Source organism: Centropristis striata, chromosome 21 (assembly GCF_030273125.1).
Source record: "Centropristis striata isolate RG_2023a ecotype Rhode Island chromosome 21, C.striata_1.0, whole genome shotgun sequence".
NCBI lineage: Eukaryota > Metazoa > Chordata > Actinopteri > Perciformes > Serranidae > Centropristis > Centropristis striata.
Window position 1 is genome coordinate 9105912 of NC_081537.1, and position 27319 is coordinate 9133230.

A 27319-nucleotide genomic window follows, 5' to 3' on the forward strand; every position below is an offset into this window, starting at 1 on the left:
TAAAGACCACAAAGGCAACAAGGGCTGCCAGGAGGGGAAGGGGATGGCATAAATCCAGGGCTTTGACCCAGGAGACCGGCAATTTTAATCCCAATCGTGTCCAGCTGAAATCTTCTTCACTTGCTGTTCTTCCGTGCTAAAACTGTTATTTTAAACTCTAACATTAGACATGATTTTGTTGCCTCAGGAGTTTTGTATCACGTTACCAACACTTTTGAAACAGGGACCAAAATTTTGAAGGATATGATATGAATGGCAAAAGTTTTTTTTTTAAATCATATAAAAACGTTCATAAGAATTTAACTTTATAGTTTACTGGCGACCTCTAGTGGCCATAGTAAACATGACAGGAGCAAAGGAGGAACTAAAGTGAGGTAGTAAAAGGAGCGACAAAGTCTGCACAGGGAAAAGGTTGAGACAGACGTAAAGAAAAACACATGACTTTGGTTTAAGATATCTTTGTGGGTGTCCCTTAATCAAACGTCGACAGGTTATAAGGTAAGGTATGTTAACGTATATAACATAACTAACTTATATCACGTGTGTATTGTATATGTTATGTTACTTATAGTCAGGCGGCTTAGCGAAAAAAAGGAGACACGCCAGACAAAAGCACCAAATTTTTTCCACATGCTCTCTATCACCATAGGTTTCAATTTTTGGTAGGAGCCACTTCATCAAGATTCCGGAACGGATATGGCACCCATATAAAGTCTATGAGAACCAGTATATCTTCCAAGCCACTTAAAAGGTCAATGTTGGTGTCAAAAAATACATTTTCTGGGTCAAGGAATCATTTAAAGCTCTTGAGAATATCCCTAGATGATTATTTGATCAAATAGATATGTTCATTTTGGCCATGTATTTATGTAATTTCCAACTCAGTTCCTAAGCAGTCGAAAATATATGAGTATAGGTCATATACAGTGCATGTATTCTGAAAAATGGATAACATTCATACATTTAACCGATGAAGCTTAGCTTTAATTATCTACCTACGTAACTTATAATAAACATACTTATTTTAACCCAAACCATCCTCCTTTCCTAAACTTAACCAAGTACTTTTGTTGCCTAAACCCAAACAACCTGTGACTGTTTTACAACATAAATTAAGTGTTAAAAAAACTGCAAATATAACTTTAAGGTACGATGACGTGCTGATTTCCTTTGTGTTGTGTTAGAAGGTAGAAACAAACAATCTATGTGGCCTTTTTGTGGCATTTTTTCCACACATGCAGTAGTCTCCCTCACCATTATAAATACACTTTAATTTGTAAAATCAGTAGAGTGCCCTTTAACTTGGACCCGACCACTCTGATCAAGGCAGTCTCACAGTAGCAGCCGGGTCATCAGCGATCTGGACCAGTGGCTCCGCTCCCCCCTCCACCAGCAGGATTCTGGGTGGTCCGCTGGGCTCGTAGACCGCCTTCATGTTTTATTTTGCCTCTTTTATAGCCTAATCTCTCTAACTGTACTTAAAACAGCTAACCCCAAACCAACAAACAAGATCCTTTGCATCTTTGTTTTCTTTTTCTCTCCGTTAACTCTTTGGGGTGTGTGTGTGTGTCCACTCTGGCAGACGTTTAGTCAACAACGGGAAGTTTTGTAGATGCTATCTATAATGCTCTGTAATGGCCATAAATTGTTTCCGTGTCTATAAAACAGGGGGATGTGTATTTTGAAGGGATCTAAACGGGGCAATTGGAGGTCTCCCGTGAGGCGACAGAGGCCGGGAAAACAGCCTGAGGTCTGCAGGGCCTCTGTGTGTGGCCCCGCTGCTGCAGGAGGAGCCTACAGGCGCTACATTGAGACATTTAAGCAATTCTCTTTATTTCTGACAGGCTAATGAAGCAGCCGAAAGGTCAATGTTGTACTCAATTTAAGGTGCAGGCCTAGAGTTTTTAAGTGGCGTCTTAAAAAACCTGCAGTGCATCTTGAAGCATGAAAAGGAATCTGGATTTGCATGCAGGGGATTTTAAATGTAGTTCCTGTTGGGAAATAAACAGGCATTATAATTGAACCATTAAAGGAGCATTCCACTGCTTTTACACATCAAGGTCAGATTACTGTTACCAGTACGACTCGGCCTGTGAAAACAGTTGTATGATGTGTTTTGTGGAACATGGTCTCACAGGAATCCATGAAATAGCCACGGATTCGCTTAACTCAAAATCCGTGGAATAGCCACGGAATCACTCAAATTTCTGGGAAACTGACACAGATTTCACTACAATGCAAGTTAATGACAGTCATATCCCGTGGCTATTGGTTTGTTCCAAGTCACGTGACTTTCAAGGTCCCGGCGGTCAGAAAAAAAAAACATGGCGGACAGTGCTCTCATTTTTAGTGAAAAAATCAATAATTTGACTTAGTTTCTGCATAAAAATGGGTTTTGATCACATTTCTAGCGAGAAATATATGTTTTATTTTCTAAATATTCACTCAGTGAATGTACATAATCACTTTGTATGTTGGAATAGCCACGGGATGTGACTGTCATTAACTTGTATTGTAGGGAAATCCGAGTCAGTTTCACAGAAATTTGAGTGATTCCGTGGCTATTCCACGGATTTTGAGTTAAGCGAATCTGTGACTATTTCACGGATTCCTGTGAGACCATGTTGTTTTGTGGCTCTGGAGGGAATTTTCAAGAGAAAAATCCTCCGAGTGATGTCATCACGATTATCAGATCTTAAACAGCAGAAAACAAACATTATAGGAAGTGTAGCAGTCTGTGTTTTTTGTTTTATGTATACAACATATGGATTTTTTTTCATAGCTAATACCAATAAATAATAATATCACTTTTCGCATTCTAAAAATTAGTTCATAAATAATATCTGCCCAAGAATGGCTAAAATATAATGTAAAAAGATTTAATTATTAATATTCAATAGCTAAAACCTAATGATATCTCTGTAAGAAAAAATATTATACAATAATAAATATCTAACTTTTCCAGTAAAGTACAGCAAATGTTCTTTGTATCATAAGATGATAATTTATCAGCTTTAATTTAATTATCATAATAATACATAATAATTAAAATTTCCCATTAGTGGGCGATAATTTAATCAGCCCAATACATATTCTGCATCCCTAGTGTTTTCGAAACCTGACCCCTCTAACACTGTAATCCAAATTATTATTTTTTCTATGTCCGGTAAAGAAATCGTCCTTTGAAAGAGACTTTCAATTAGAATTATAAATTGCTTTGCAAATTTGTTTTAGTGGCAGCATGTAATTATGTGTTTCGTCAATTTTTTTTCTTGATTTGTTTTGTTAACACATGCTTTTATAATTTTTCTGTCTTTTCTGTCAAATTATGAAGAAATTGCATTTTGCTTTTCACAGCTGCTGCAAATTTGTGTTTATTTTTGCTTGATCAGATTTTGATCAGTTTTCTTTTTGCAGGAGTTAAGCTCCAGCAGCATGAAGCAGGCTTTTAATTTGGAAAATATTTTGCAAGCTTCTCATTATTAAACAAAACAAACATGAATTAAGAAATGTTTTTAAATGATTTATATTTTCTTTATATTGCTTTTTGCTCAGCCTGTATAACTACATAAACTCCAGAACAAGCAGTGGTGGGATGTAAGTTTACTCCTGTATTTAAGCACTAATTTGAGGAACATTTACAAAGTAATACTATTTCACTGTAATATTCAATTATTTTATATGAAAAAATGTGTTAAGTTTATAAAATATGATTCGATAATATCAATTTAACTACATTACAGTATTGAAAATATTTAAAATGAGTGCTACTTGACCAAATACAACAGCAAATTCTACCTACACATTGATGGATAATTAAACATCTAATATAATGTAAAAAATAATAATAATTTTTCTGCATTGAGTGTTTATCTTTTATACTTTCAAGCACATTTATCTAATCTTACTTACATACTTTTCCTCAAGTTAAAAATAATCTATTACCTTTTCAGCTTCATGCACTTAACCATACACTGTAAAAAAAGATAAACAATAGCTACTCAATAAAATTGAGGCAAGAGATTGCACGCAATATTATTTATTAAATCGAACTATGTTACAAGATGAGTTAATAACAACTTAACAGGAAGTGCCTGTCAATTAAAAACAGACTAATCTTACTGTGTTGGATTCATTCAAAATTCTCTTGATTTAGAATTACATACACAAAAAGATTATATTTAATATGGTCAAAATAAGTAGATTCTTTCTCAAACATTTTTATATTAAAGTTACTTAAACAACTGCCTCAAAATCAAGGACGCATTTATATTTTATACATTTTATCAAATATATTAAGTAAAATGAAATGACTACAGAATAATTTATTATAGTGTAAAGAAAAACCACTGACTTCATTAAAGGAATAGCTACCAAAGAGCTAAAAAGACTGAGCTTATTTTATAGCTTTTTTTAATTTTAATTGTTTTTGTTATTGTCATTATAACTTGATGTTATACATTTGTTTTTTCTATTATCAGTTATTACTTTCTAATGAAATTTTAGAAGGAGGCTTTAAATAAGCCCATCTGGGTTTTCTGCCTCTCTCTGCACTTTGCATTATATGTTATCTTGGTCATAATATGTAATTCTAACTGTGCAAATAAAATAAAACCTAAACCTAAACCTAGCTCATGCAACATTCCGGCCATGTTTACTCCTGACAGCAAAAACACACTGATTTTAAAAAAAAAAATTATTTATTTTTTTATTGGTGAAATGACGTAACAAACAAGGTGACATGAGAGACAAATACACTACACCATGTGGACCACAAGTAGAGACAGTAGACATACAGCGCAAACAACAACAAAGAAAAACATAAATGATAAACGATTTGCACAGAGGCATCACAAGTGTATGTGTGCGTGTGTGTGTGTGTGTGTGTGTGTGTGTGTGTGTATGTGGATGAGGGGCAGATGCTACGACATATATATAAAAATATTTAACATGGCTCATTTATATGTATCACACAATGAAAATAAATAGGCAAACAAAGCAAGAAGCGCTAACGAGAGAAAACAAATAAACAAGAATAAATAAAATAACTAATTAAATGAATTTAAAAAATAATAATAATAATAATAATAACAATAATAATAATATTAAAAATAATAATAATTATATATATACCACATACATACATACATACATACATAAAAAAAACAACACACTGATTCATACAAAGCTGTGAGTAGAGCAGCAGAGAGCAGCAGTGTGGAGGAGAAGACGAGGTCACAGTATCAGGCCGGTCTGAGCCCAGATCAGATAAGCACCTCATGCCTCGCTCCCATGACGAGGCTTCCTCTGGCGTCCTGTCTGCGGCCGGCCGCGGTCATTACAGCCCTTAGTTCTCTCTGGTCCCTACTCTCTGTCCCTCTGATGGTTGTCTCAGACTTCCTCCATTCATAGCTGTCTCTGTGTGTGTGTTTGTGTGTGTGTATGCATTTATGTAAACCAACCGAGTAGCTTTTCCGGGGGCTGTTCTGTGAGGAAAGGTTATCAAAACACAACAGTGCAGTGGGAACTGTAAACATGCTTGTGCACAGAGCTGCGGCTGAAGGCCATTTTCCTCTGCACTGTACTGTGCAGCCATCCTCACTGCCACCATTCACTGTCAAATTACACCGAGCACAGATAAGAAGCACAGAACGGGCCTCTGTTCACCTGAGAGTTCAGTTAGTACAAAGCAGCTAAAGCAAACAGTTCAGCTTTATAAGCTGAGCTAATACATTCTGTCGTTTTTACAACAGAAAGACTTTTGCTAATTAAATCTGATTTCACATCATTGTTGGATGACTCAGAGTCTGATTTCCAGTTTCAATCTTTATTGACATTTCATCACCAGTTCGTCAGATAATTCCTTCAAATTAAAAGCACCACTCCAATCAAAAATGTGTCTTGCTTATTGTGACCTTGTTTAATGTTTGAGCTTCATTGTGCAGAATGACAAGAAGACTGTTTTACATTCATCTGTTAAAAGGGGGGAATTTTTTAATATAAGGGGTGTATGTACGAGATTATTTAGTGACATCACAACCGATCTGAAGCCAGTTGTGGTCCTTTTTGTGACGTAAGGGAAAATCTTGTGTATTGTACAGCAGTTAAACTTTTTAGTGGAAAAGCATATCAGACACAAATGTTTTTGTTCACGGGAAATGATTTCTACATGTTTTAAAACATGTTTAGAGGGGATATCTGTCAACATTAGCTGCTGCTTTACATTAAATGACCTCACTGCAAAGTTTTTGTCTTCCACTTATGTGGTGAGATAAATAACATTAACACTGTTGATATTCTTTAAGTCTTCTCCTGCATGTTTTGAACTGGCACTGCACTAAAATTTGACTAATAATCAAAGTCAAGTCAATTCTATTCATACAGCCCAATACCATTTGATAGTGCTGGTGTTTATGAAAGGTTCCAGTCCAGATTTGCATGCCGAGGTACGATAGTTGTAGCTTGTGTTTATTCAATCGGACATTTGAAACATTAAGTAATGTGAGTCAGCTGCTGCAATGCTTTATTTGGTTCGACGCATCACTTATGATGGTGATACATCAGGCAACATTTTAGTCAGCAGGACAGGGAATATGCTTCTCAAGAGAAATCAATGCACACTGAATGCCTTTGTTAATTTTGCTCAAATATATAACTAAAGGGACAGCTGAAACAAGCCTTACCTGGTCTGTTGCAGGTCACATGTTGACTTTTGTTGTGGCTCAAAAATGGATATCTTTGGAAAAGTTTTGTCTCTTTTTGAACCGGATTAATTCAGACTGATTCCATACCTGATACATTATGTTGCACTGTTGGCACAATATAAGATGACTTAATCACCACTTTTGTTATCTTTGAGGGACATCTGAGTGAGATTCAACTCCTCTTTATTTGGGAGGGAAAAGGATATCACACCTGGTGATCTGCACCAATGAGTGACCTGCAATCACAGGAAGCTTATTGTTAGACTGGATTCTTTCTGGACACCAGAGGTCAAAGGTTATTACTTACTGTAGTGGCCCTTTAAAGGGTGGAGGTCTCATGTCAACTCATGTCAAGGACCACTGTGAAAACATTCAAGGGAAGTTTTTATAGATGCTCACAACCACAAACTAGAGAGCTAGGATTCCAATTTCAGAGGTATGTTACCAATACGGGGGTTTCTCAGCAGTTTAGAAGTGCTCGCCATTCATATGTGGAAAATGTAATTATTTCATAAATGTAAAAAATGTCAAGTTGTTTTAACCAAATTACAGCATGGAGTTTTGCATGGTGTTCATCAAGGTCTTGATGAGGTATTTAGAGGCATTTTTGACAATTTTTTAAATCAATTTTCCAGTGGTAAAAATTTTAAAATTTAGCATCAAATCTGTGCAAGAAATGGTATCAACCCAAAATTGCTGCGACAACATGGGAAAGTATGTATGTATGTAAAAAGTATGTATCATATAGTTCTAAAGCCTTTTACCCTTTCTTAACCCTATTACAACCACCCAAAAACACACATTTTGTACATATTTAAGACTAGAAAACCTTGACACACAGATAATCTTTGGGTTCCAGCTTTCAGATGGGTCTACTGTTGACCTGCTATCTCCCCTTAAATACCCCCCAAAAAGATAATAATGGCATACATTAAAGATGTATATTAAACAAATATAAACTGATAAAAAACAGACGCACTAACATTCTGCTTATTTTGTTTTATTGCACTTTTACCATGATGCAAAGAAATGAAAAAGAAAATCCACAGAAACAATGAGTTGAATAAAAAAAGAAGCATTTTCACGTTAAGAACACGTCATCTTAAGGTTCTCCATGGATCCACCCACACGTCCATACACACCGTACTGACCTGACACAGGACTATGGAAACTGTAGAATAAAACCGTATGGAACAGATGGAGCCAGCACACACACATATATGTAGACCTCCGTAACTTACCTAGAGCTCGTACCCGGGAGGAGTTGAAACCTTTCTGCTATGAAACCAGACATTCAAGTATTTCTATCATTGCACAGGCACTAGAATTTCCTACTGTATATATTAACTTTCAGCCAGCGACTGAATCGTCGACACCAAAAGCTATCAGCTGTTGGTAATGAATGAAATATACATCCTGAAAAATAATCTCTCCACAACAGCAACATCTGGACATCAAATATATTACAAAGAAACAATAATATAAAACTATAAGTGTCACATTTGGCTTTTGGTACCATAACTCTAACCTCTGAAAGAATAAAACAGAAACAGTAGTTGTAAACGCATTAAAATGTAACCAATACTTGTGGTGGCTTCAAACCAACGTCATACTATGAATGGGTGAAACGTGGAGAGGGTTACTGAGAGGCACGGACCTGGCAGCTACTTTTTGCACATGCTCAGTTTGCCCTCTTTTGGACAAATGAGGAAGTACACCACTGTGATGGAAATTAGTGTTCATTTCAAATAATAAATATGATTTTTAATAAATACTCTCTCAAGTACAAGTAACATTTATGGGCAAAATTAAAAGGACAAATCCAGGAGTAAACCTGCACTCCAATCAAATATTTCCATCTTGAATACCAATGATAGAAGCTGAAACAGTTCAGCAGGAATCAATTAAAAAAAGACACTTTGCAATAAAACATTTTTACGGAAGCCCTGAAAGGCAAGAGAGAAAAAAAATATGCTGATCCATTTTTTTCTGAAACAGATCTAAATTGTTTTTTGTCCTATGTTAATTAATTAAGAACAGGTGGAAAAAAGTTTTTACCAGAATACATTTTCTAAGTTTTATTTTCAATCTTGAAAAAAAAACTTTGCCTGAATCAGTTTTGGGAAATCTGTGAAAACAGGTGTGAATTTATTTTCGCTAGGAACATTTTCAGTTACTATTTTCAGGTGTGACAATGGGTGAATAAAAGTTTTGGCAGATTTTTTTTTTTTTTTGTCAGGTTTTTTTTCCCAGGTTACTTCATCTGTGGAAACAGCTATAACATTTTTTTACTTGTCATTTTGCAGACACCCCTGACAAAGCAAGAATAAAAAGTTTTACATATCTATTTGTTATGTTGGCATCCTTTCGATATTGTTATTGCAATAAAAATCCAGCAAAATCTGTTTAGTTTGGGTTCATAACAGAATTTTTTGTTTTTGTTTTTCTGAACTCACCTCACTTTCACCTGTTCTTAGGTCATAAACAGAAAAAAACTATTAAGAACAGACTTAGAAAATGGATCACCAGATTTTTTTTTCTCACTTGCCTCCCAGGGCTTCCATACATTTTTCATCAAATTAATACAACATCATTTTGATCATTAAGACAACAGGAAGTCAATCTCCACTTCCTCCTCCACCATGAAAGTTCAACCGAAACACTTGCAATACCAACAATACGTATAAACACAGAATTCAGCTTGTGAAGAGAGGGGAGGGGGGCGTCAGGAGGTTCTTTACAAGTCCCTCAGAATTCACTGAATTCAAAAGAAGGGTCCTGAACAAGACAGAGAAGGCGTCTCTTGCAAGACTTTCATGGTTTGGTAGTGCTGTGGTGGGTCGGTGCGGTGTCACTATCCTACACTACAGTCAAGGTTGGATATTTTAAGGAGTCTAGGTGATGTGGGGGTGGTTCGGTTTAGTTTGTGACCCGGCTCCAGATCCATCCACAAGTCTTTGACGTCACCTGCAGTTCAAATCATCGCGCTTGTTAAAGTCCAGTCCTATCCAGCAGGCTTCCACTTCCACACAGCTTATATTCACCTCAGGCTGATGAGCTTCCCTGGAAGTTTTCAGCAAAAAAAATCGAGCCCTCTGAGAAATTCAGTACAGATGGAGCTCATCTGCGTTACAGGAGTTCAGTTTGAAGAGAAAGACTCGATCTCCTATCTCCAGAGGTCAGTCTAATCCAGCTGGCCGCGCCCCCGGACAGCTACCTCCGTCGTGGGCCAGTGTGGGCGTGGTCTGTCCCTTGGTGGCCCTGGAGGTCTTCCTCTACAACGTAACTGTAGCCCTCCTTTTCAATGCACTCTGACAGCACATTCAGCACCTAGTGACAATTAAATACCGCAAGGTAAAAAAAGGGTAAAATACAGTAATATCACCATAAATCATAAAAGGGAAAAATATGCAGGTCGAATTTCTTTTATTATTATTTTTTTTACAATAATTGGAAAAATTTTGAATAAATGTAAATCAATTAAATAAATAAATATTCCAAATGCCAACAAGTATGACCAATATTGACTTCACATGCTAAACATATTGAAATATTTACATGTTCACAACCTCTCTTGTCCTCTCCTCTCTGATCTGTGTAAACAGCCTGCAGTCCAGCCAAAGTTTCACAATTTTTTGTCATGTGTCTGTTAGTCTGAGTCAAGTCATCCATGCCTTCTTAATTGCTCTAACGAGCGCAGAATTTAAAGTTTTTTACATGATCTGCGGGATCTTTTGGCAACATGTTAAATGATACATGTAGAATAAAATTATTTGCATGAAATATCACTATTTTAAGATCAGACTTGGTTGTTTTTCCTGACAGAAGCATTCATCACACATCTGTGACTGTCAGAAATGTGATGATATTTTCTGTTTTTACAGTTTTGGTTATGATAAATAGAATAATTTTGGTGATTTTTTTTCACTCTGTATAAAATGTGTATGTAACACTGACCTGGCGTAGTCGCCGGTCCATGGCGTCCAGGTGTGGCTGGATGAGGATGGGACTGAGGCGGTCCCTCACCAGGGATTCTGCCATGAGCATGGACAGCTTGTATTCTTCCTTAGCCAGCAGCTGCAGGCGCAAGTGGGTCGACTTCCTTATCCTGCAGAAAGAGAGCAGCCCGGGGGGAAGAGTCAGTGTGGCTTCATGCACAGTTAACACATATAACCCATATGCTCCGCAGGACTGCTAATGTGTATAGAAAACTAATGACATGTGAAAATCCTGCTAATATTTTGCTCTGCAACTAGTGAAGCTAACACACCTTTCATATCAAGCTACATAAAAAACACCAGAGAGGAAGAGCTCACCTGCAGCACTGAGTCAGCGGAACCAGGATAGATATCTCATCATGGGAGTGCTTTCCAAAGCTAGGGTGGAAAAAAAAGACAGAAGCAGGAATGATTCTGAAATCTGTCTCCTGTGCTGGAAATTCTCTGTTTGTATGCAACTTTTATTTTGTCAAGTTTTTGATTAGTGTGATTTCTGTGCAGGAGCTTAACACTTCTGTTGTTCTGAATACTTTTCTTCCTCTTCTTTTTTCCCTTTGGAAACATTTTGTTTTCAGACACAATCCTGTTTATTACTATTTAAATGCATCAGTAATCACTTTAGAAGCGACTGATTAATAAAGTTATCAGAAGATATACACTTTATCTGTCAAGTATGAATCACAACGTCAAAATCATTTAATAGAAAGAGGTAATACATAAATATATATATATATATATATATATATATATATATATATTTTTTAATACAGCAACAGTTTATTTATATGTGCGTTACTGTATGTCGTTACATTGTGGTTTTATAAAAATGTGCATATTTGATGAGCTATTCCAGAAAAGCTGAATTTTAAAATTATTTCCATTTCCATTCAGTATTCTACACTGATCTCATTATGATGACATATTTAATGTTTATGAATTATAAACTGTAATGCATTAAAGCCTAATGATGATAAGACTAAAAAAACATATATATGCACATAAATAACCACAAAAAGATCCCCAAAAAAAACTACAAATCAATGCAAAACGACTACAAATAAGTGCAAAATAACCAGACAAGTGACACAAAACAAATACAAAGAAACACACAATAACCCCAAAGAGTCACAGAACCACAGAGACGCATGCCGACTACAAAGAGACACAAAACAACAACAAAAAGACCAAAAGTTCCAAAGTTCTGAACATTATGCACGTTATGTATTTGTTTTGTAATCATCTGTTGTTATTATTCATGTGGATGCACTAACACACTACAGCAGAACCAACAGGTAGAATAATAAGCAGCACAGTTCTGAATGATAAACAGTTTCTGCATTGTGAGTTACAGTGCAGTGACTCACCCTCTGCCGTTGTCCAGATGGATGATAAAAGTCTCATTTCCAAACTTCTCGAACGTCTCATAATGGTGGCGATCCATGTTTCCTGTGTAGAAAAACAACAGAGAGCGCATAAGAGTGTGTAGTACACCTAATGTGTGCTATAGAATATTTACACTACACATGTGTTACATGTGCACATACGACAATATATGACTCATTATCAGTATTTAGACGACCACAGGAGAGTAAAACTCACCCATGAGGAAGTCAAAGACAGTCATGTCCATGATGTCCAGCAGTCGTGTCCCACTGTCGTAGGGGGGAGTCTGTTTGACTTCCTCGCAGTAGTCTGGGTCCACCTCCCATCTGAACAGTTTGAAATATCTCATAAACATCTTGTTCGCATTCTTAATTTATTAGAATTCATGCATCTGTTTGCAGACACATCACCAAAATCCAATTTGTTTCGCCTTTAAACATGTTTGTTCCAATTGATTCTCCAGATGATTCTGTGAAACTAAGATTTTTTTTTTGGTATCATAAGAAGATTGCAATTAAGAATCTTCTTCCGTGGCGTAATCTGTACAGTTTGTTTTATTCTGGTTGGATGTCAGTCAGCTTCAACTTGTTTTCCTGACATCTCACACACCACAGATCTCTTTCACCCCCGGTGACTGACAGTGAGTGTAATAAAAATCCTCGATCGATCTCTTACTCTGCCTTCTTGCGTTTGTGGTACGAGCGCCTCCACGGGTTCCTCCAGGTCTTGCGTTTTGCGAGCGCCAGGTCTGGCAGGAAGGCGGCCAGGGATCCTTCTATCTGGTCCGGTTTGCCGCACAGAGCGTGCTCCGTGGAGCAGTAGTAGGAACACTCTCCGTAGAAACACACGTTGTTGGCTGATATTTGGAAAGAGAACACACACAGTTGTGTCTGATATTCCTCTCTACCACTCAGTGTTCTGTCTGCCCTTTCGAAATGCACGCCACACATATTTAAAGGCCAATTTTCACAAGATTTAAATTACCTAGAGACTCTCAGTGATTCGTATTAATTGCTCAGATTGTCAGTAATTTTAATCCTGTGAAAGTTTTCCATGTGTATAATATGTACTGTAAAAGTTGCATCGCTAATTAACAGTCGTGCTTTGGCACAAGCTAAAGTCCCCTGATAATGCTAATCCCATGCAAATTAATATCCCAGTAATTCAGGGCACAGAGCGAGCTTTGCTCTACATTATGAGGAAGGAAACTGTTCATTTTTGCTTGGCTTCAACTTTTACATGACTAAAAACACAGATGGCATTTAATTATTTTTGTTTTCTTCGGAGATCAACACATAATCCCAAATGATGGTTGTAAAACAGTAAAGTTTTGGGGTACACAAAGCATGGACTAAACAGAGAACTGAACTGAAATTTGAGCAGCATTTTTATTAATTCTGTTGATGCAGAATAATCAGTCTCTTCTCTTCTAGATGTGATTCTCAAATAATTTTTCAGTTTGTACCTGGTGAAATGAAGAACGTCCTCCAGAGCTTTTTGTCTCGTGTGACATCCCGGATCTCTTTCGTCATGTTGACAAGTCTGCCAGCCACAGGAGGGACACGACGGAAGTCCAGGATCCTACAGGACAGACACACAAACTGATGACTTAGTCTACATTCTGCATTTATGATACAGCTTTCAGACAGTGGCTGTGACACACAGCTCACGGAGGCATCTAACAAAATCTTTGTCAAAAATCACATCAGAACTCTGAACACACATATTCTTAGATGAGTGGGACTTAAATCCTCTTTGGATGCTTATATATAGATTCTTTTCAAATAATTTACCATAAATCTGCTTAGAAACCATAGAAAAAAGTGTGTCTTACAACTCCCAAACGTGCTTGAGAAATAATACATCTTTAAGCGTTCTTCTGTCAAAGTAATCCAGTGATAGAGTAAATCCATGGATACACTGCAAAGAGGAGAAGCTAAGAGATAATTCGGCAAACTTTAATGATGCTAATTGGATTTTTGTTTACATTAACCCTGAAAATGATGCTTTATCTTACATCTGAAAAATGTTGGAGGGTTTTAAAAGATCACCCAAAGAGCTATTTCAGTTCCAAAAAACTGGTCATCTCACAGACGTCGTTATCTGTAATTGTATTCGTTCAACAAACACAATTATTGTATGTATATGCAGATGCAAGGGGGTGTGGTTTGTGTTTGACACCTACTTAAAAGTATATCATCTAACTTAATATTGGTTGACATTCCCAATTTTGTGCCTCGAAAGCATGAAATTTATTTTATATAGGCTTATAATTAATTATGAAATATATTCCCACACCCAGAAACATGATGGCTGATGCAAAGACTTTTTTAACATGTTTTATTCTAACCAAATAATAAGGAGCAACTTTGGCTCAATGAAAAATCTGTTTGCATGATATTATTTGTGCTTTCTTAAACACCTGATAGATAGATAGATAGATAGATAGATAGATAGATAGATAGATAGATAGATAGATAGATAGATAGATAAAATATAAAAATACAATAAATATACAATAAAAAATAAAGTGTCTAAAGAAGGAGTATGTATTAAGGAGTAGAATAGAATTCCAGTGCAGAATAAATATGAATATACAGTATAAAAATGTTGGTGCTATGAAACAAATAAGGTGCAATAGATAGATATTAAGGTAGAAAAAATACAGCCACCCCAGATGGGACTCGAACCCACAATCCCTGGCTTAGGAGGCCAGTGCCTTATCCATTAGGCCACTGGGGCACACAGTGTAAACCTTGGATATTATATACTGCTGCAATTCCCCACCACTGCCAACAGGGGGCACTGTGACATAAGTCCTGACAGTGACACCACATGGTGGTAAACCTCCGTGTGGGTTTTATGTGGCTATCATTCTACATCAAACACATTTTTAACTTCCACACAGCTTCCTGCTTTAATATATTTGGAGATATAGGTTTTTCTCAGCGATGGCGTGACCGTCTTCCTGTGTGCGTGCCACATGCCTCTTTTATGCATGTGTGGCCCCAGTCGTCAATATACCACCCAGCCACAGCATCGGCACGGCCTCTTTAAAAATTGATACCGCTGACAACACCTAATGGCCTCAGCCCGGGGGCAGGGAGACACAGAAAGGGAGACTGAGATTAAAGATGGAGCCAGGGGAGTAAGAGGAGAGACATAGCAGAACCTGATGGAGAAGCTGTTAACCGATAGCTTGTCGTGTAAATGATGCCATCAAGTAGTGGCGGTGGGTGGAGTGAGACACGCAGTCATGTCTCTTTCCTTGGACACAGGATGAAGCACCGCGCAGCACAGTCTGGCCTGCTGGGCCCGGGCCTGCTGCCATGCTAAAGGGAACAGCTAGGACTGGCTTCAATACTGTTGATCACTCTTTTTATTCCATCCCTTCCCTTTAGATAAACCTTATTCCAATGGTGGCCTTTTTAACCCTCTGGACCCCAAGCAGCTTCACGGTTCCTTTAGTTCCTGTCTCCTTATATAAGTTCCGCACCTCTATGGAAACAACATAATTATGGCTACAAGAAGAGAGCACTCATAAATCTCTTTTGTGTAGTATAACATAATTATAATGCCATAAATCACAACAGAAATTGCTGAATTCTTTATTGTTTTTCTCTATTTATGTCACAAACATTGGGAAACAAAAAATGAAATGTATATATGCAACATTTTTCTAAGAGCCCACAAGTGTTACCAAAGTTGTCCTGTTCTCTCTGATCCGTGTAAACAGCCTGCCGTTAAACAGTTTTTTGACTGATTTTTTGTCACGTGACTGTTGGTCTCAGTCATGTCATTCATGGCTTCACAGTTTTCAAAATGTTATGTTTTCTACAGCATCTGTTTCGTGCAAATTATTCTACACGTCTCATTTAAAAATTTGCCAAAAATGAACTAAGTTTTAATTTTAAGCTTCGATTTGGTTACTTTTACTCACGAAAGCGTCAGACAGGTGAAAATCCAGCAATAATATCCATTACTACAATTTTCTATATTATATGATAAATGGTGTTATTTAAAAAAAAAAGAGGTTTGGTATTGAGAGGGTTAAACTTGTGTTATATTTAGGGTGGGTCCGTGAAGAGCTCTGTATGAACAACAGTGGAAACCATCATTTCGTATACTCGCAGCTAAAAACAGCCTACGACGCCAGTGGGTATCTGGAGCTGTATAGTTTAATATTTTAAGATCATATTAGTCCTTGTACGTCTTTATATCTGCTGACTGCTTGCTCTCGTTTTCCCACCTAATGCAGCAACACCAACTGCACTTCCCATTTAAATCCAATCACATAATTAATGATGCTTACAGCAGTGTAGCCTATATAAGAAAAGACAGTGGCTCTGTGTGTGTCTGTGTGCACACACTGATGCGAATGCTGCTTTTAAAAGTGTGTATGTGTGTGTGTGTGTGTGTGTCTGCGGGCCCCCTGGGAGGCAGTGTAGCCTAAGCCTCTGCACCACCAGCAGCAGCAGCAGCAGCAGCAGCAGCTCTGTAGCCAGGCTCTAATTTAGAACAGACAAAATAAGGAAAAAAAATAAAGCGCTGCTTTTGGCAAACCCTGCCTAGCTTATATTTAGAATGGGCACAGGGCCTTTCATGCCTTTGGTTTCCTCCTCTTCCCCTTAACCCACACATATGCAGGGAGTGTGTGAGCGTGTGTGTGTGTGTAGAAGAGGACCAGATGTGTTGCAGACTGGTGAAGAAAGCTGCTCCTAATGCAATTGCTGCTGAACTGTGTTATTGTGCCTGAAGGAAAAGCAGATTCAACATCGCCACCCGCCGTGGCCCCATTGTGTGTGTGTGTGTGAAGGGACATGTGTGTGTGACCCGGGTATCATCTTGTATCACTCTACAACACAAGCTGCTCATTATAACATACAGCCACAGTGACGTCAGCTGGACTTTAATAGGAACGCCGCCGCTAAAACTCTTTTCTCCGGCCGATCAGAGAGCCTCATGAGGTTTTCTCTTTTCATTAAAGTCTCGAGGGCAGGCAGACGTGCGGGCCATAAAGTGTTAGCCTTGTAAAGGCAGTGAAGTTAGAGAGCGTGGTGGTTAGCTAAGCAAGGAGGCTGCAGTCATTGTTCAGTCAGATGCTAGCTGCGGGAGGGCGGCATTCATTCTCTATGACTCATGGCCTCTCGCAGCCTCGACTGTACGCGGCCCGGCTCACACTGCCCGCTGTGTTTGAAAAAGAAGAGTTTCTGAGGGACAGAAACTGTGAAAGGGAGAAGCAAATGTACAAATAAGTAAAGAGAAAAGGTGGGGGGGGGGGGTGTTTAAGCACAAAGGAGAAATGGGTCTGCCTGCAGTCCTGCCTGCGTTCACACACACGGATCGTAGTGCCACACTTGCATCACATATCTTAAAGCAAATGGTACCCAGTTCTGGCTTGGTGTTGTGCAGGTTTTTGTTCCTCCCGGGTGGTTAATGAGCTGACAAGAGGAGAAGCAAATTAGCAATCAGGGAGGAACACGAACCCGCAGGACGGTGGCCCTGCAGGATTGAAAGAAGCACTTGGGCTTGAAGGAGTTGGAGTTCATTCAAGGAAATCTGATTTTGTCCTTGTTTAGTTGAAAATGTTTAGAGGCCGGACTGTCACTGCTGCTCCTGAGGGTAATGTAGCCCCGAGGCTTTGACAAAGAAGAATGCATGGAATAAAAAAGATGATATCTGTTTTTCTACAGCCTCAATTTTGATGTTTTTTTTAAAAAACAGTCCACTGTGAGTCTGAGAGCAATACTAAATCAGTGCTAAAATAGAACAAACGGCAACACTGTAGAGCCGTGCTCACCTGCAAAATGTTGCTAAAATAGATGTAAAACAACCATTTTTGTAACCAGCTCACACTGTTACAAGATATTACTAAAATAATGTACAGCTGGGGGCATCCTTGTCTACCAGAGAAGACAGACAGATGTCACACACAGCCCTGAGTGATCAGGCTAATGTTGACTCACTTGTCAAGATGAAAGGCAGCGATCTCTGCGTTGTGTCTTTCAAAGTCAGAGAAATAGAAGAAGTCTGGAGGGGTCTCCTGCTCTCTGGTCTGCCTGCAGAAACACAAGGGGAAAAAAGCATAGAGGTCAGGTATAACTGTCATGAAAAGCCGAGGATCTGAGAGTCAGCAATATGCAAAAGGCTCTGTGTTAACCCTTTAATGATCTGACACGCCTGGCTGGCTGGCCCTGCCTACTTTCTGTCTTTTAGAGGCTGTAGTGGGCTCACTAGAAGAGTGTTCCCATTACATGCATGTCCACTTTATGCAAAAAAAATCATGCATTTTTTCTCAAAAATGGTTAAATGTAGCACAAATGGTATCATAAATTATATGCAGTTTAATTTACTGTTAGAAAAGTCTAAGAAAATCCAAAAATGGTTACACTTGAGAAGCTGGTTGCTATTTTCACATGCCAAAATTACATCATTGATTAAATGCTACTCTTTTCATCATAAACTAGTCTAAATAATACATTTTTGGCTCACAGAACAATGCAGGCAGCAGATAGATGACATACTAACAGGAATTCCATATTACAGTATTCGTTGGGCACACATTGGTACTGGTGCATTGGATTAAAGTCATCTCATGTCTTCAACACAACTTCATGTCTCAGTGCAGAGGAGCCCAGTCAGTGATAAAACACTTGGCTTTACACCTGTGCACCTAACACCGGGAACAGCGTTTGTGAGCAATAACCAAGCCACAATAAACACGTGTCCTTGCCTCACAAAAAGGCCCTCTACACAGTTACTGTGGGTGTTTTGTGGGGTAACAAGAAGCAGGGACAATCGAAGGTCAGACACTTCCTCCTGAAGCGCCCACTCCTGTTCTCCATCTGTACCTATTTCTGTCCAGCTCTGATCCTTCCCCAAAAAACTGCTTTCCACACACATTCTGCCTTAAAGCTCTTACTGGAGGGAAAAGAGGCTCTTAAAGGCTTAAATCCCCGAGCTGATGGAGGATGGCCAGGATGGGGCAGGACAGACAGGACAGCCGGGGTGAAAAGGCAAAGGAAGTAGAGGTGAAAAGAGTCCCGGAGAAGGTGCGAGGCATTCAAAATATGTTAGAAAGCAGTGCAGTCCATCATCAAATTGCTATATTTCTACAGGAAAGCTGCATAGTTATTTTTCCTTTTATACACGCTGCCTTTCTTTTTGCTTTTTTTTAAATTGACAACAGTAAATACTTTCCAGGAAGGCAGCTGAGTGTAATGATTTGGACTGCAGCCTCTGCCATTTCTGCTTCAGCTAGTTGAGGGAGGATGAGAAGAATGGAAACTATCTTGGCAACTTCTCTTTTCTCCTTCTCTCTCTTTATTCCCTCCGGATGCCTCTCTCTGTTTATTTCTCTCAAAATCCTCTATCTCACCTCCTCTGCTTCTCCGCTCTCCCTCACGCAGAACTGTTTTCTCTGCTTTCTTCTGAATACTTTATATCTATGTGCCTCTCCCTTTTCTCTCCCTGTTCCATCCGTCGCTCCCTTCCTCAGCTGGCTGGCTGATTGTAACTCCACAGCTGCGTGGCTGACATATGCACCAGTCATTAACTAACCCAACATGGAGCCCAGAAACACACTCATCCGCTAAAAATTCCCCGATTTCCTCCTCTATTTATCTGTCTTTCTCTCATCTTTCTCCATCCTCGATCTCCCTTCAAGTCTTTGACAGACAGCCACATGCAGATGGAAGTTTGACCAAAGTAAACAGAAAATCAGAATGTGCCTCGGTACATTTCCTTTTCGAGCTTATCAGAAAAGTATTTAGCTTCCATTTTCACAGTAGAGTGCTTGAACTTATTTCTCCTTTAACATTTCTCAATCTCAGTTTCCTTCCATCCCTCACTTCCACACGGCCGTTGCTGGTAAAGGCCGAGCACCGTCTGTTGATTGTATCGCTGTCTTCTCCTGGACAGCCTTGCTTCAGGGACACGGCTCTCACTGAAAAATGATACTGACTTTGAAAGCAGAGAGAAGGGTCTATTTACACCGGTGTAGCTCGGCCAATGCATCCGGACAGTTTCATTCACTTCTGAGCATGAAGTGACTACAGTTGTTTTATTGATGGGGGCGGTTGTGTTAACTAAGTCTGGTCCTGAAGTTATTTCCCAAAAGATATAAGGAAATTAGTCTTGGATAATAATAAAAAACAGTGATGCTTTTTGGTGACTACAATATAAAAGCTTATATAAAGAGAAGTGAGTGTGAGAATAAAAATAATATCCAGTGAAATCACAGAAACACTATGTTTAGGAAGCTCTTCACTCTCCATTGAGACATTTTGGGACTTCCACTTATTAGCTTTCTTGCTGTGAGTTAAGAGGAGTATATTAAAACCATTACCATGTTTATGCGCTAAATGTGAAACAACTGCCAGTAGCTGGTTAGCCTAGCATAAAGACTGGAAACTAGTTTAAACAGCTAGCCTGGCTGCTTCCAAAGGTAAGAAACAAGCAAATTAGCATGTTTGGGTTGGGTTCCACACTTGATATTGTCGAGCAGCAGCTTCATATTTAACCTGGCTGCAACTTTTCGGCTGGAAACGAGAAGTCAATGCAGCAGTGCTTTCTAATGGCCAGATTATATAGAAGTCTAGGAGAAATGACCCTACTTCTTACTGGTTTTACTACCTCAGTAAACATTTTCCTAATGAGTTAATGGTCTCAATCGGTAGTTCCAAGGCTTCCTTAACACAGACGATGTTAAATTTGTAGATTAATATTATTATTAGAGTAAAAAAAAATGCTTTAAGATGTAGCTACCTTATGGTTGACAAGTCGCAATCAGGTTTTGGTCCGGTGAGAACTTTTCACAGTGTGTTGTCAGTTAATGAAATTTAATTTGAACATTTTGTCGTCTCTAATGTCTTGTTCAATTACTAAAAGACTCTCTATGGAGCTGGCTGTTCATTTTGGCAACCAAGCCGACTATATGACTCTCTCATCCAAATACGATCACTTATAGCTAAAAAAGACCCCAATATGATATAGGACCTAAATGCCAAACTCCCTCACCAATGGGTGACATCACAGTGGCTACGTTCACTTCTTTTGTACAGTCTCTGTATTTAAATTAAATTTTAAATTTAAATTAAAAAATTCCAACCACTACTTTGAATTAAGGCCTAATACCATGACTGCATGTAAATCATGCAAAATCAAACCCACAGCATGATATAACAGATGTGTCACAATAAGACATACCTGTAATATCAGAAATAAGTACGGCATTATAATGTAAAGCAGCCCTTCACATGTGAGCAGGACAGATGGTTTCCAGTGCTGCCTGAATCTTTTAAAATAAAGATTATAATCAGTTTTAAATAGAAAGATAAAGGCTGGCAGTTATATTTAAATACCACAGACAAAACGTCTAATGGTGGAGCTCGCTAACTTGCCAGAATTTCATGACCGTGTCGACCGTACAGGAGCGTCGTCATGGAGATTTCTTGGGGGATAAGCATGAGCAAACATTCTCCTGCAATGATTCATGGTCATCCAGCCTTAAATAAATCCACAAGCATACTTTACAAAGGCCTACTACATTGCTGTCTCTATAGGGGAGGACACCACATTAAGCTGCATTCATGCTTCTATTCTTAAGCTCCAATACGCACCAAAACACAACTTGATGAGGCATAGATGTTATGTGTCACTGCTTTTCTATGAGTCACTGGATGCGACTATGACTGAAGAGCATGTGAATACAAGCATGTGTTTGCGTTCGAGACAAATTTCTCTGCCTGTGGCCCGGCTGCACTGATGCTCTCCTCTCACTGAATGCCAGCCAGGAAGCAGGAAGGCTGGATAATTACCGTGATCCACATCCAATTCAAACGTCAATAAAGTTATTTAGAGCATGGCATGACACCCCCCACTGACCGGGAACTGAAAAAAAAAAAGAGGAGAAGAGATAAAGTGTGACAAAGGCGCTGGAGGACAAACTACAGAAGATGCCTCTTAGTGTTGTTTGAACGAACAAACATGCAGCTGTTGGGTCACATTACGTCTGATCCAACAGCAGCACCTGTGTTCAGCCAAATCTGAGCCTGTTCTGATCAAGCAAACCATTAGGGGCATGTTGTTTCAAGGAAGCTGTGCCGTCAACGTAAGGCAGGGGAAACATACATAAATGCATGACCACATTATAAAGTCTATAAATGTTTGAGTACACAGTATGCACTAAGCTCAGAGAAAACAGAGAGGAGGGCAGAGATGTTGGTTGCTCAAGAGTTTCTCGTCCCTTTCACTTTGGACTGCCTGGTTGAGCTTAACCTTTGAAATATTTACAAATCCACCGCGGATTTATGCTGAATGATAAGTAGATATCTTGCACCAAGCTGCCAGAAGAAGCATGCATTTCTTTTCCTCAAGCAAGGCATAGTAGAGCTGCCAAATGCTGTTATGTAAGGAGAAAAGAAATAGTGTATTTTTCACATAGGGTTTGGTGGCGCCACTACAGCTGGCTGTCTACGCCAACATCACATCCTTTATCATCAGCAGCAGGTGAGACGTACTGAGCCGAGCATGCCCAGTGTGACCCTAGCCGTGCTGTAAACACATAGTTTACACTGGGTGGCCAGACAGCTTCTTGGCTCCTCTCTCCGAGGGGCCCCGGCAGCCAGTGGGGCAGGCAGAGGTCTAGCAGCGAACACACAGCAGTGTGAGAATATAAAGGTGAAAGAGAGCGCTGCATCTGGAAAATCTACCTGTGCATACAGTGCATAGCTGACCTCTGTAACACCACAGGAGACAGAGAGAGAGAGAGGAAGGAGGGAAAATAAGGAACAGGCATTTCCTTTTGCCCCGTTATTGACATCAAATCAGAAAAAAGGTATGTTGCTTCAGGCTCCAAATAGAAATACACAACTGTTGGTCACTTCCCTGCCAGCAGTAATGAGTTGAAACTAGAAGGCTCAGGCTTACTTATGAACACTACATCTGTGTGTGTGTGTGTGTGTGTGTGTTGTCCCTATGTGGGTCAATAATGGCACTCTCGGATTCATCGTGGCAATCGTTTTGTTAGAGGAAATGTGTTTTGTAAGTCTTGGAGCTTCCTATTACCCGAGAGGTTAGAGCAACTCAGATGCACCTCCCTGCTCAGCTGTTGCGTCTGAAGGGTGCAATTCATTTATAAATATATATAAATATCTGTGTTTACATTTTGGATCGTGAAGTTTGCATGTATGAAGAGCCTGAGGGATACAACAACTGTCTAAAGGCTTTTGACAGATGCAGAAAAACACGGAAAATCGAGGCTGTTCCTAAAACTTCAATTACAGACGAAAGTTTCAGAGTCAACAACTAAAAACACTCGCCATTTTGTTCTCCTTCTATTTCTAAGGGCAAACCTGTAGTTTGAGTCTGCTGTAAGCAGTTTGCTGTTATACTGTTGCAGGATTTCTGGGTATTGAAGTTACTTCAGCATTTCAGTATTACTCTTCCACAAATCTGGAAGGTCAGATCAAAAACAAAAAGGAAAAAGAAGAGTAGAGACTCTTTGTACATCCCAAATCCTACATTTCCCACAATTCAACATTATAGATTTGGTTGACCTGCATTGTAAATACCCACATCTTTCAAACTCCTTGCCCCTGCTTGTTGGGCAGGCTTTCTGTTAAAGATACCTACGGTAGTCTCCAAACCTAAACTGAGATTACCCTGATTATGTCATCAGAATAATATTCACAGATTCTCAGATCCCACAGAGCCACAGAGGAAATGATTTAACTTTTGGTTACAGTAATTGCAGCCACCAACATGTTATATTATGCAGCGCAGCAACTTGTTCACCTTGCTAGCTGTCACATGTCGTATTACATATTCAACCAAACTCTAAATATGTACAAGATGTTCTTTTAGTTGAGCCCTCCTGGGTGCTCGCATCCCAAATTCATGTCTCCCTTTCCCAGCGTTGCATCCCAGTGGCTACAAGTTATCCATTATGAAGGATCCAAAAGTTTTGACAGCTCAGCATTATGTATGAAGCATTTCACTGTGAATTCCTTCCACACAACTGAATATACAGTGGGCTTTATTTTCTTTCTCTTTTCATCTTTTTCATGGTCCACCCTGCTCACGCTCCAGTATCTTTCTCCAGCATTCTGTTTCATCTGAGCTTTGAAGTCATCAAGTCCTTGTTTCTTCTGACTTTACAATTTCTTATCCAAGGTGAAGTATAAGAGCCAAAGTATCAGCATGTCAACAGTGCATTTGGGCGTAGCACGGGGAGAGTTTTATCTAGTTTCAAAGTCAAACTGCCAATCGATCACCATAAGCCTGTAGCGATGGTCGTAGGCCACAGTGTGCACAGTGGAGGAGTAAAAAGATATGCTGTAAAATACAAAAGGACAAGGGCATCTTCCAGCCCCAGCGGGTTCCCACCAAAGGGCTGACTCCACACACTTGTCACACATCATCCGTCAAACCCACGGGCATGGCAAAGTGAGAGCATGCACGCACACACACACAGCTCACTATATACCCATACACAAATATAGGATCATACTGTACTGTACATGCACATACACAATAGGGGATTTTTAAACCTCAAGAGGGGGGTGTTGAGCTGCGAGGAGGCAGGTAAGCTGTAAATGCATGAAGGGTAAGATAGCGAATCCCATCTATGGGTCAACAAAGAGAAGGAAAAAAAGCACCACGGGGAGAGTGGAGATGAGAGGGGGCGGTACATTGTTTTATCTCAAGCATAACGCATGTGAAGGTTGACCTTTAGAGCAATGACATTTGATAAATTGAGAAAAAAGCCTTTCACCAGGGTTTGAGACAGGCAGGCGCACCTGTTTGCATCTGAAGATACGCGTTACCGTTTACTGATGTAAAGCTCTGCTGTAATCTGATGTCTGCAACACGGATTTGGAGCACAAATGGGGAAGTGTGACAGGTTGTTTGTATGTGATGACATTTGGCGTTTGACTGTGAATGGACGGACAGAAAGGGAGAGACAGAAAGAAGGAAGGAAAGGAAGAAAGATGGAGAGAAGGAAAGAAAAATCCAGGAAAAAACAAAATAAAGCCTATGTCTGTAAATCAGTGGATATTTTTGAATGTCAAAACCCTGCAAAATGACTTGTTACACTATCAGAATTTGTTTAATTTGGTCCAATCACATTTGGAGCTTTACAGGACTCATAGTGCAGAAGAAAGCTATAGAAGATCTTTTTTGGCTCCATGCGTCATAGAGCAACTTTCATAGGAATCAATGAGTCCCCACCTTCAATGCTGTATCCAGTTCTCTTTAACACATCCATGGCATGCATGTGTATCCTCTCATCCCCTACCTCTGAAAAATAGGACTACTAGTATCTGAAGTCACGGAATACGGAAAGAAGAAAGAAAGATGAATGAAGGATGGAAAGAAAGAAGAAAATAAAGAAAGGCATTCTGACCTTTCATATCATATGATGTTGTTATCTGCTGCTGACATAATGAAGGTTCCTCCCTGACCACAGCATCACAATACAATACAATACAATACAATACAATACAATACTAAAAATGATCTTCCCATACAACATAACGGCATTGTCACTTGACTTGAGGGAAACATATTTTTTTCCTTAATTTCGGTCCCAGTTGTAAAAACAAATGCATCGCAGTTTGGTTAGATTTAGGCAACAGGAATACTCAGGTTCAGGAAAAGATCTTGGTTTGGGTTAAAAATTCAATGTTGGCTTTTGGTTTCACAGGAGACATGAACAGCTGTCTCCACACCGTGTTCTCCTCATTGTACAGACTGATTAAAAACGTATTTGTCATAGATCAAACAATACAATTCCCTGAAAATGTAACTGAGAATTAAGTTTTGTTGAATGGGAACATAAGTTAAGGAGACTTTCCTGACATTAAAACCTGTTACATTGTAAGGTACCTCTTCATTAGAAATATGTCCTCAAGCAATGAACACAACCGAGAGGTCATAGTGAACTATTCCACACTGACTATTTGAAAAACTACAAAAAAAACCCCTCAAAACCTGAAGTCTGCAGCTGATTTCAATTTTAAAAAATATGACCTCAAGTGTGTGCGGCTATAATGAAAAATAAAAAAAATCACTCAGGATTTTTAACTAGCACACGACTAACATCCAAGGGCTCTCTAAATAACCTTCACACACTGATCCAGGTGTGTGTGTGTGTGGTTCTGGCTATGTGTGTTGCACCTTCTAAGTGTGATGGCTGTCATAGCTCCCCAGGCACTGCAGTGCTCTTCATCCTCCTCCTCCTCCTCTACTCCCTTACCCCTTCAGATCCAAGGCCTGACATACAGAGAGACAGCTGTTTCCTTCCAGCAAAGCCCTCTCTCTCTCTCTCTCTCTCTCTTTGACACATTGACACACACACACACACACACACACACAGGTAGGCGCATGCACACACATTTAGGAGACAGATACGCATAGACACTAGAGAGCCACAAATAGGCATATATAGGCTACACACACACACACACACACACACACACACACAAACACACACTGGCAAGTGATGAAAGTATAGAGAGCTAGCGTGCTGACAAGTAGGATAACGCACACACATATGCACACATTGTAAAAACCACCGTTACGGCCTCCTATCTAGAAATTCTCCACGGAAAAAACAGCTATGTATTCATGTTAAATGCACCCTCCTTCTGAGACCAATTCATAGACATAACCATGATTCACATACATCACAGTGTGTATGAATAGAGATAATGTCAATATAATGAATTATGTAATGGTGATGATTTTAAAAGAAACTACATCCTGTTTCAAGTTTAGCCTCTGAGTCCTTGGGGGCAGCGGCATGTAAATGAAGGCTTCCTGAATAAATAGCCAACGCCTTCACAACACTACTGTTTGGTTGTTTTTTTTTCAAATCTGGAGGCACTTCAAAGAGGCATGTGCTTTAGCAAAGAATAGTCCTAAATGCAAATCATTGAGCAAAACACAGCTATTAGAGGTTTAGCGCGTGGCAAGACAGCATGGAGGAGGAGGAGGAGGAGGAAGGAGACGCCGGAAAAAGGATGTTCAGCCAGAATGTTATGGAGAGGCTTTTTATATGATAGAAAGCGACAAGGGACAGAGAGGTGAAATGTGTGTGCCATTAGAGTCTGCAAGGATTTGCACTGTCATTATCTTTGTATTAATCCGTTATGGAGAGGCACGCAGACAAACACACACAGTAATATCCAGGAGCTACAATGCTCCATCCGGCCTCTTCCTCTCCTGCCT

The 27319-nt window shown here is 39.3% G+C and overlaps 1 protein-coding gene and 1 non-coding gene across 2 annotated transcripts in view; both read right to left on the minus strand.

Annotated features, from left to right (window-relative positions):
* Positions 1–7732: 7732 nt before the first annotated feature.
* Positions 7733–27319, minus strand: part of fam20cb (FAM20C golgi associated secretory pathway kinase b) — a 61436-nt gene continuing 41849 nt past the window's right edge. The window contains exons 4-11 of the mRNA XM_059324680.1: positions 18052–18144; positions 13551–13666; positions 12761–12941; positions 12302–12411; positions 12067–12148; positions 11021–11080; positions 10662–10812; positions 7733–10034 (exon numbers count right to left, since the gene is read on the minus strand). Of these exons, the coding sequence (XP_059180663.1) occupies positions 9918–10034; positions 10662–10812; positions 11021–11080; positions 12067–12148; positions 12302–12411; positions 12761–12941; positions 13551–13666; positions 18052–18144 (910 nt within the window). The 3' untranslated portion in view covers positions 7733–9917. The remainder of the gene's footprint in view (positions 10035–10661; positions 10813–11020; positions 11081–12066; positions 12149–12301; positions 12412–12760; positions 12942–13550; positions 13667–18051; positions 18145–27319) is intronic.
* Positions 14755–14827, minus strand: trnar-ccu (transfer RNA arginine (anticodon CCU)). The gene has a single exon. It is a non-coding gene; the product is annotated as a tRNA-Arg (tRNA).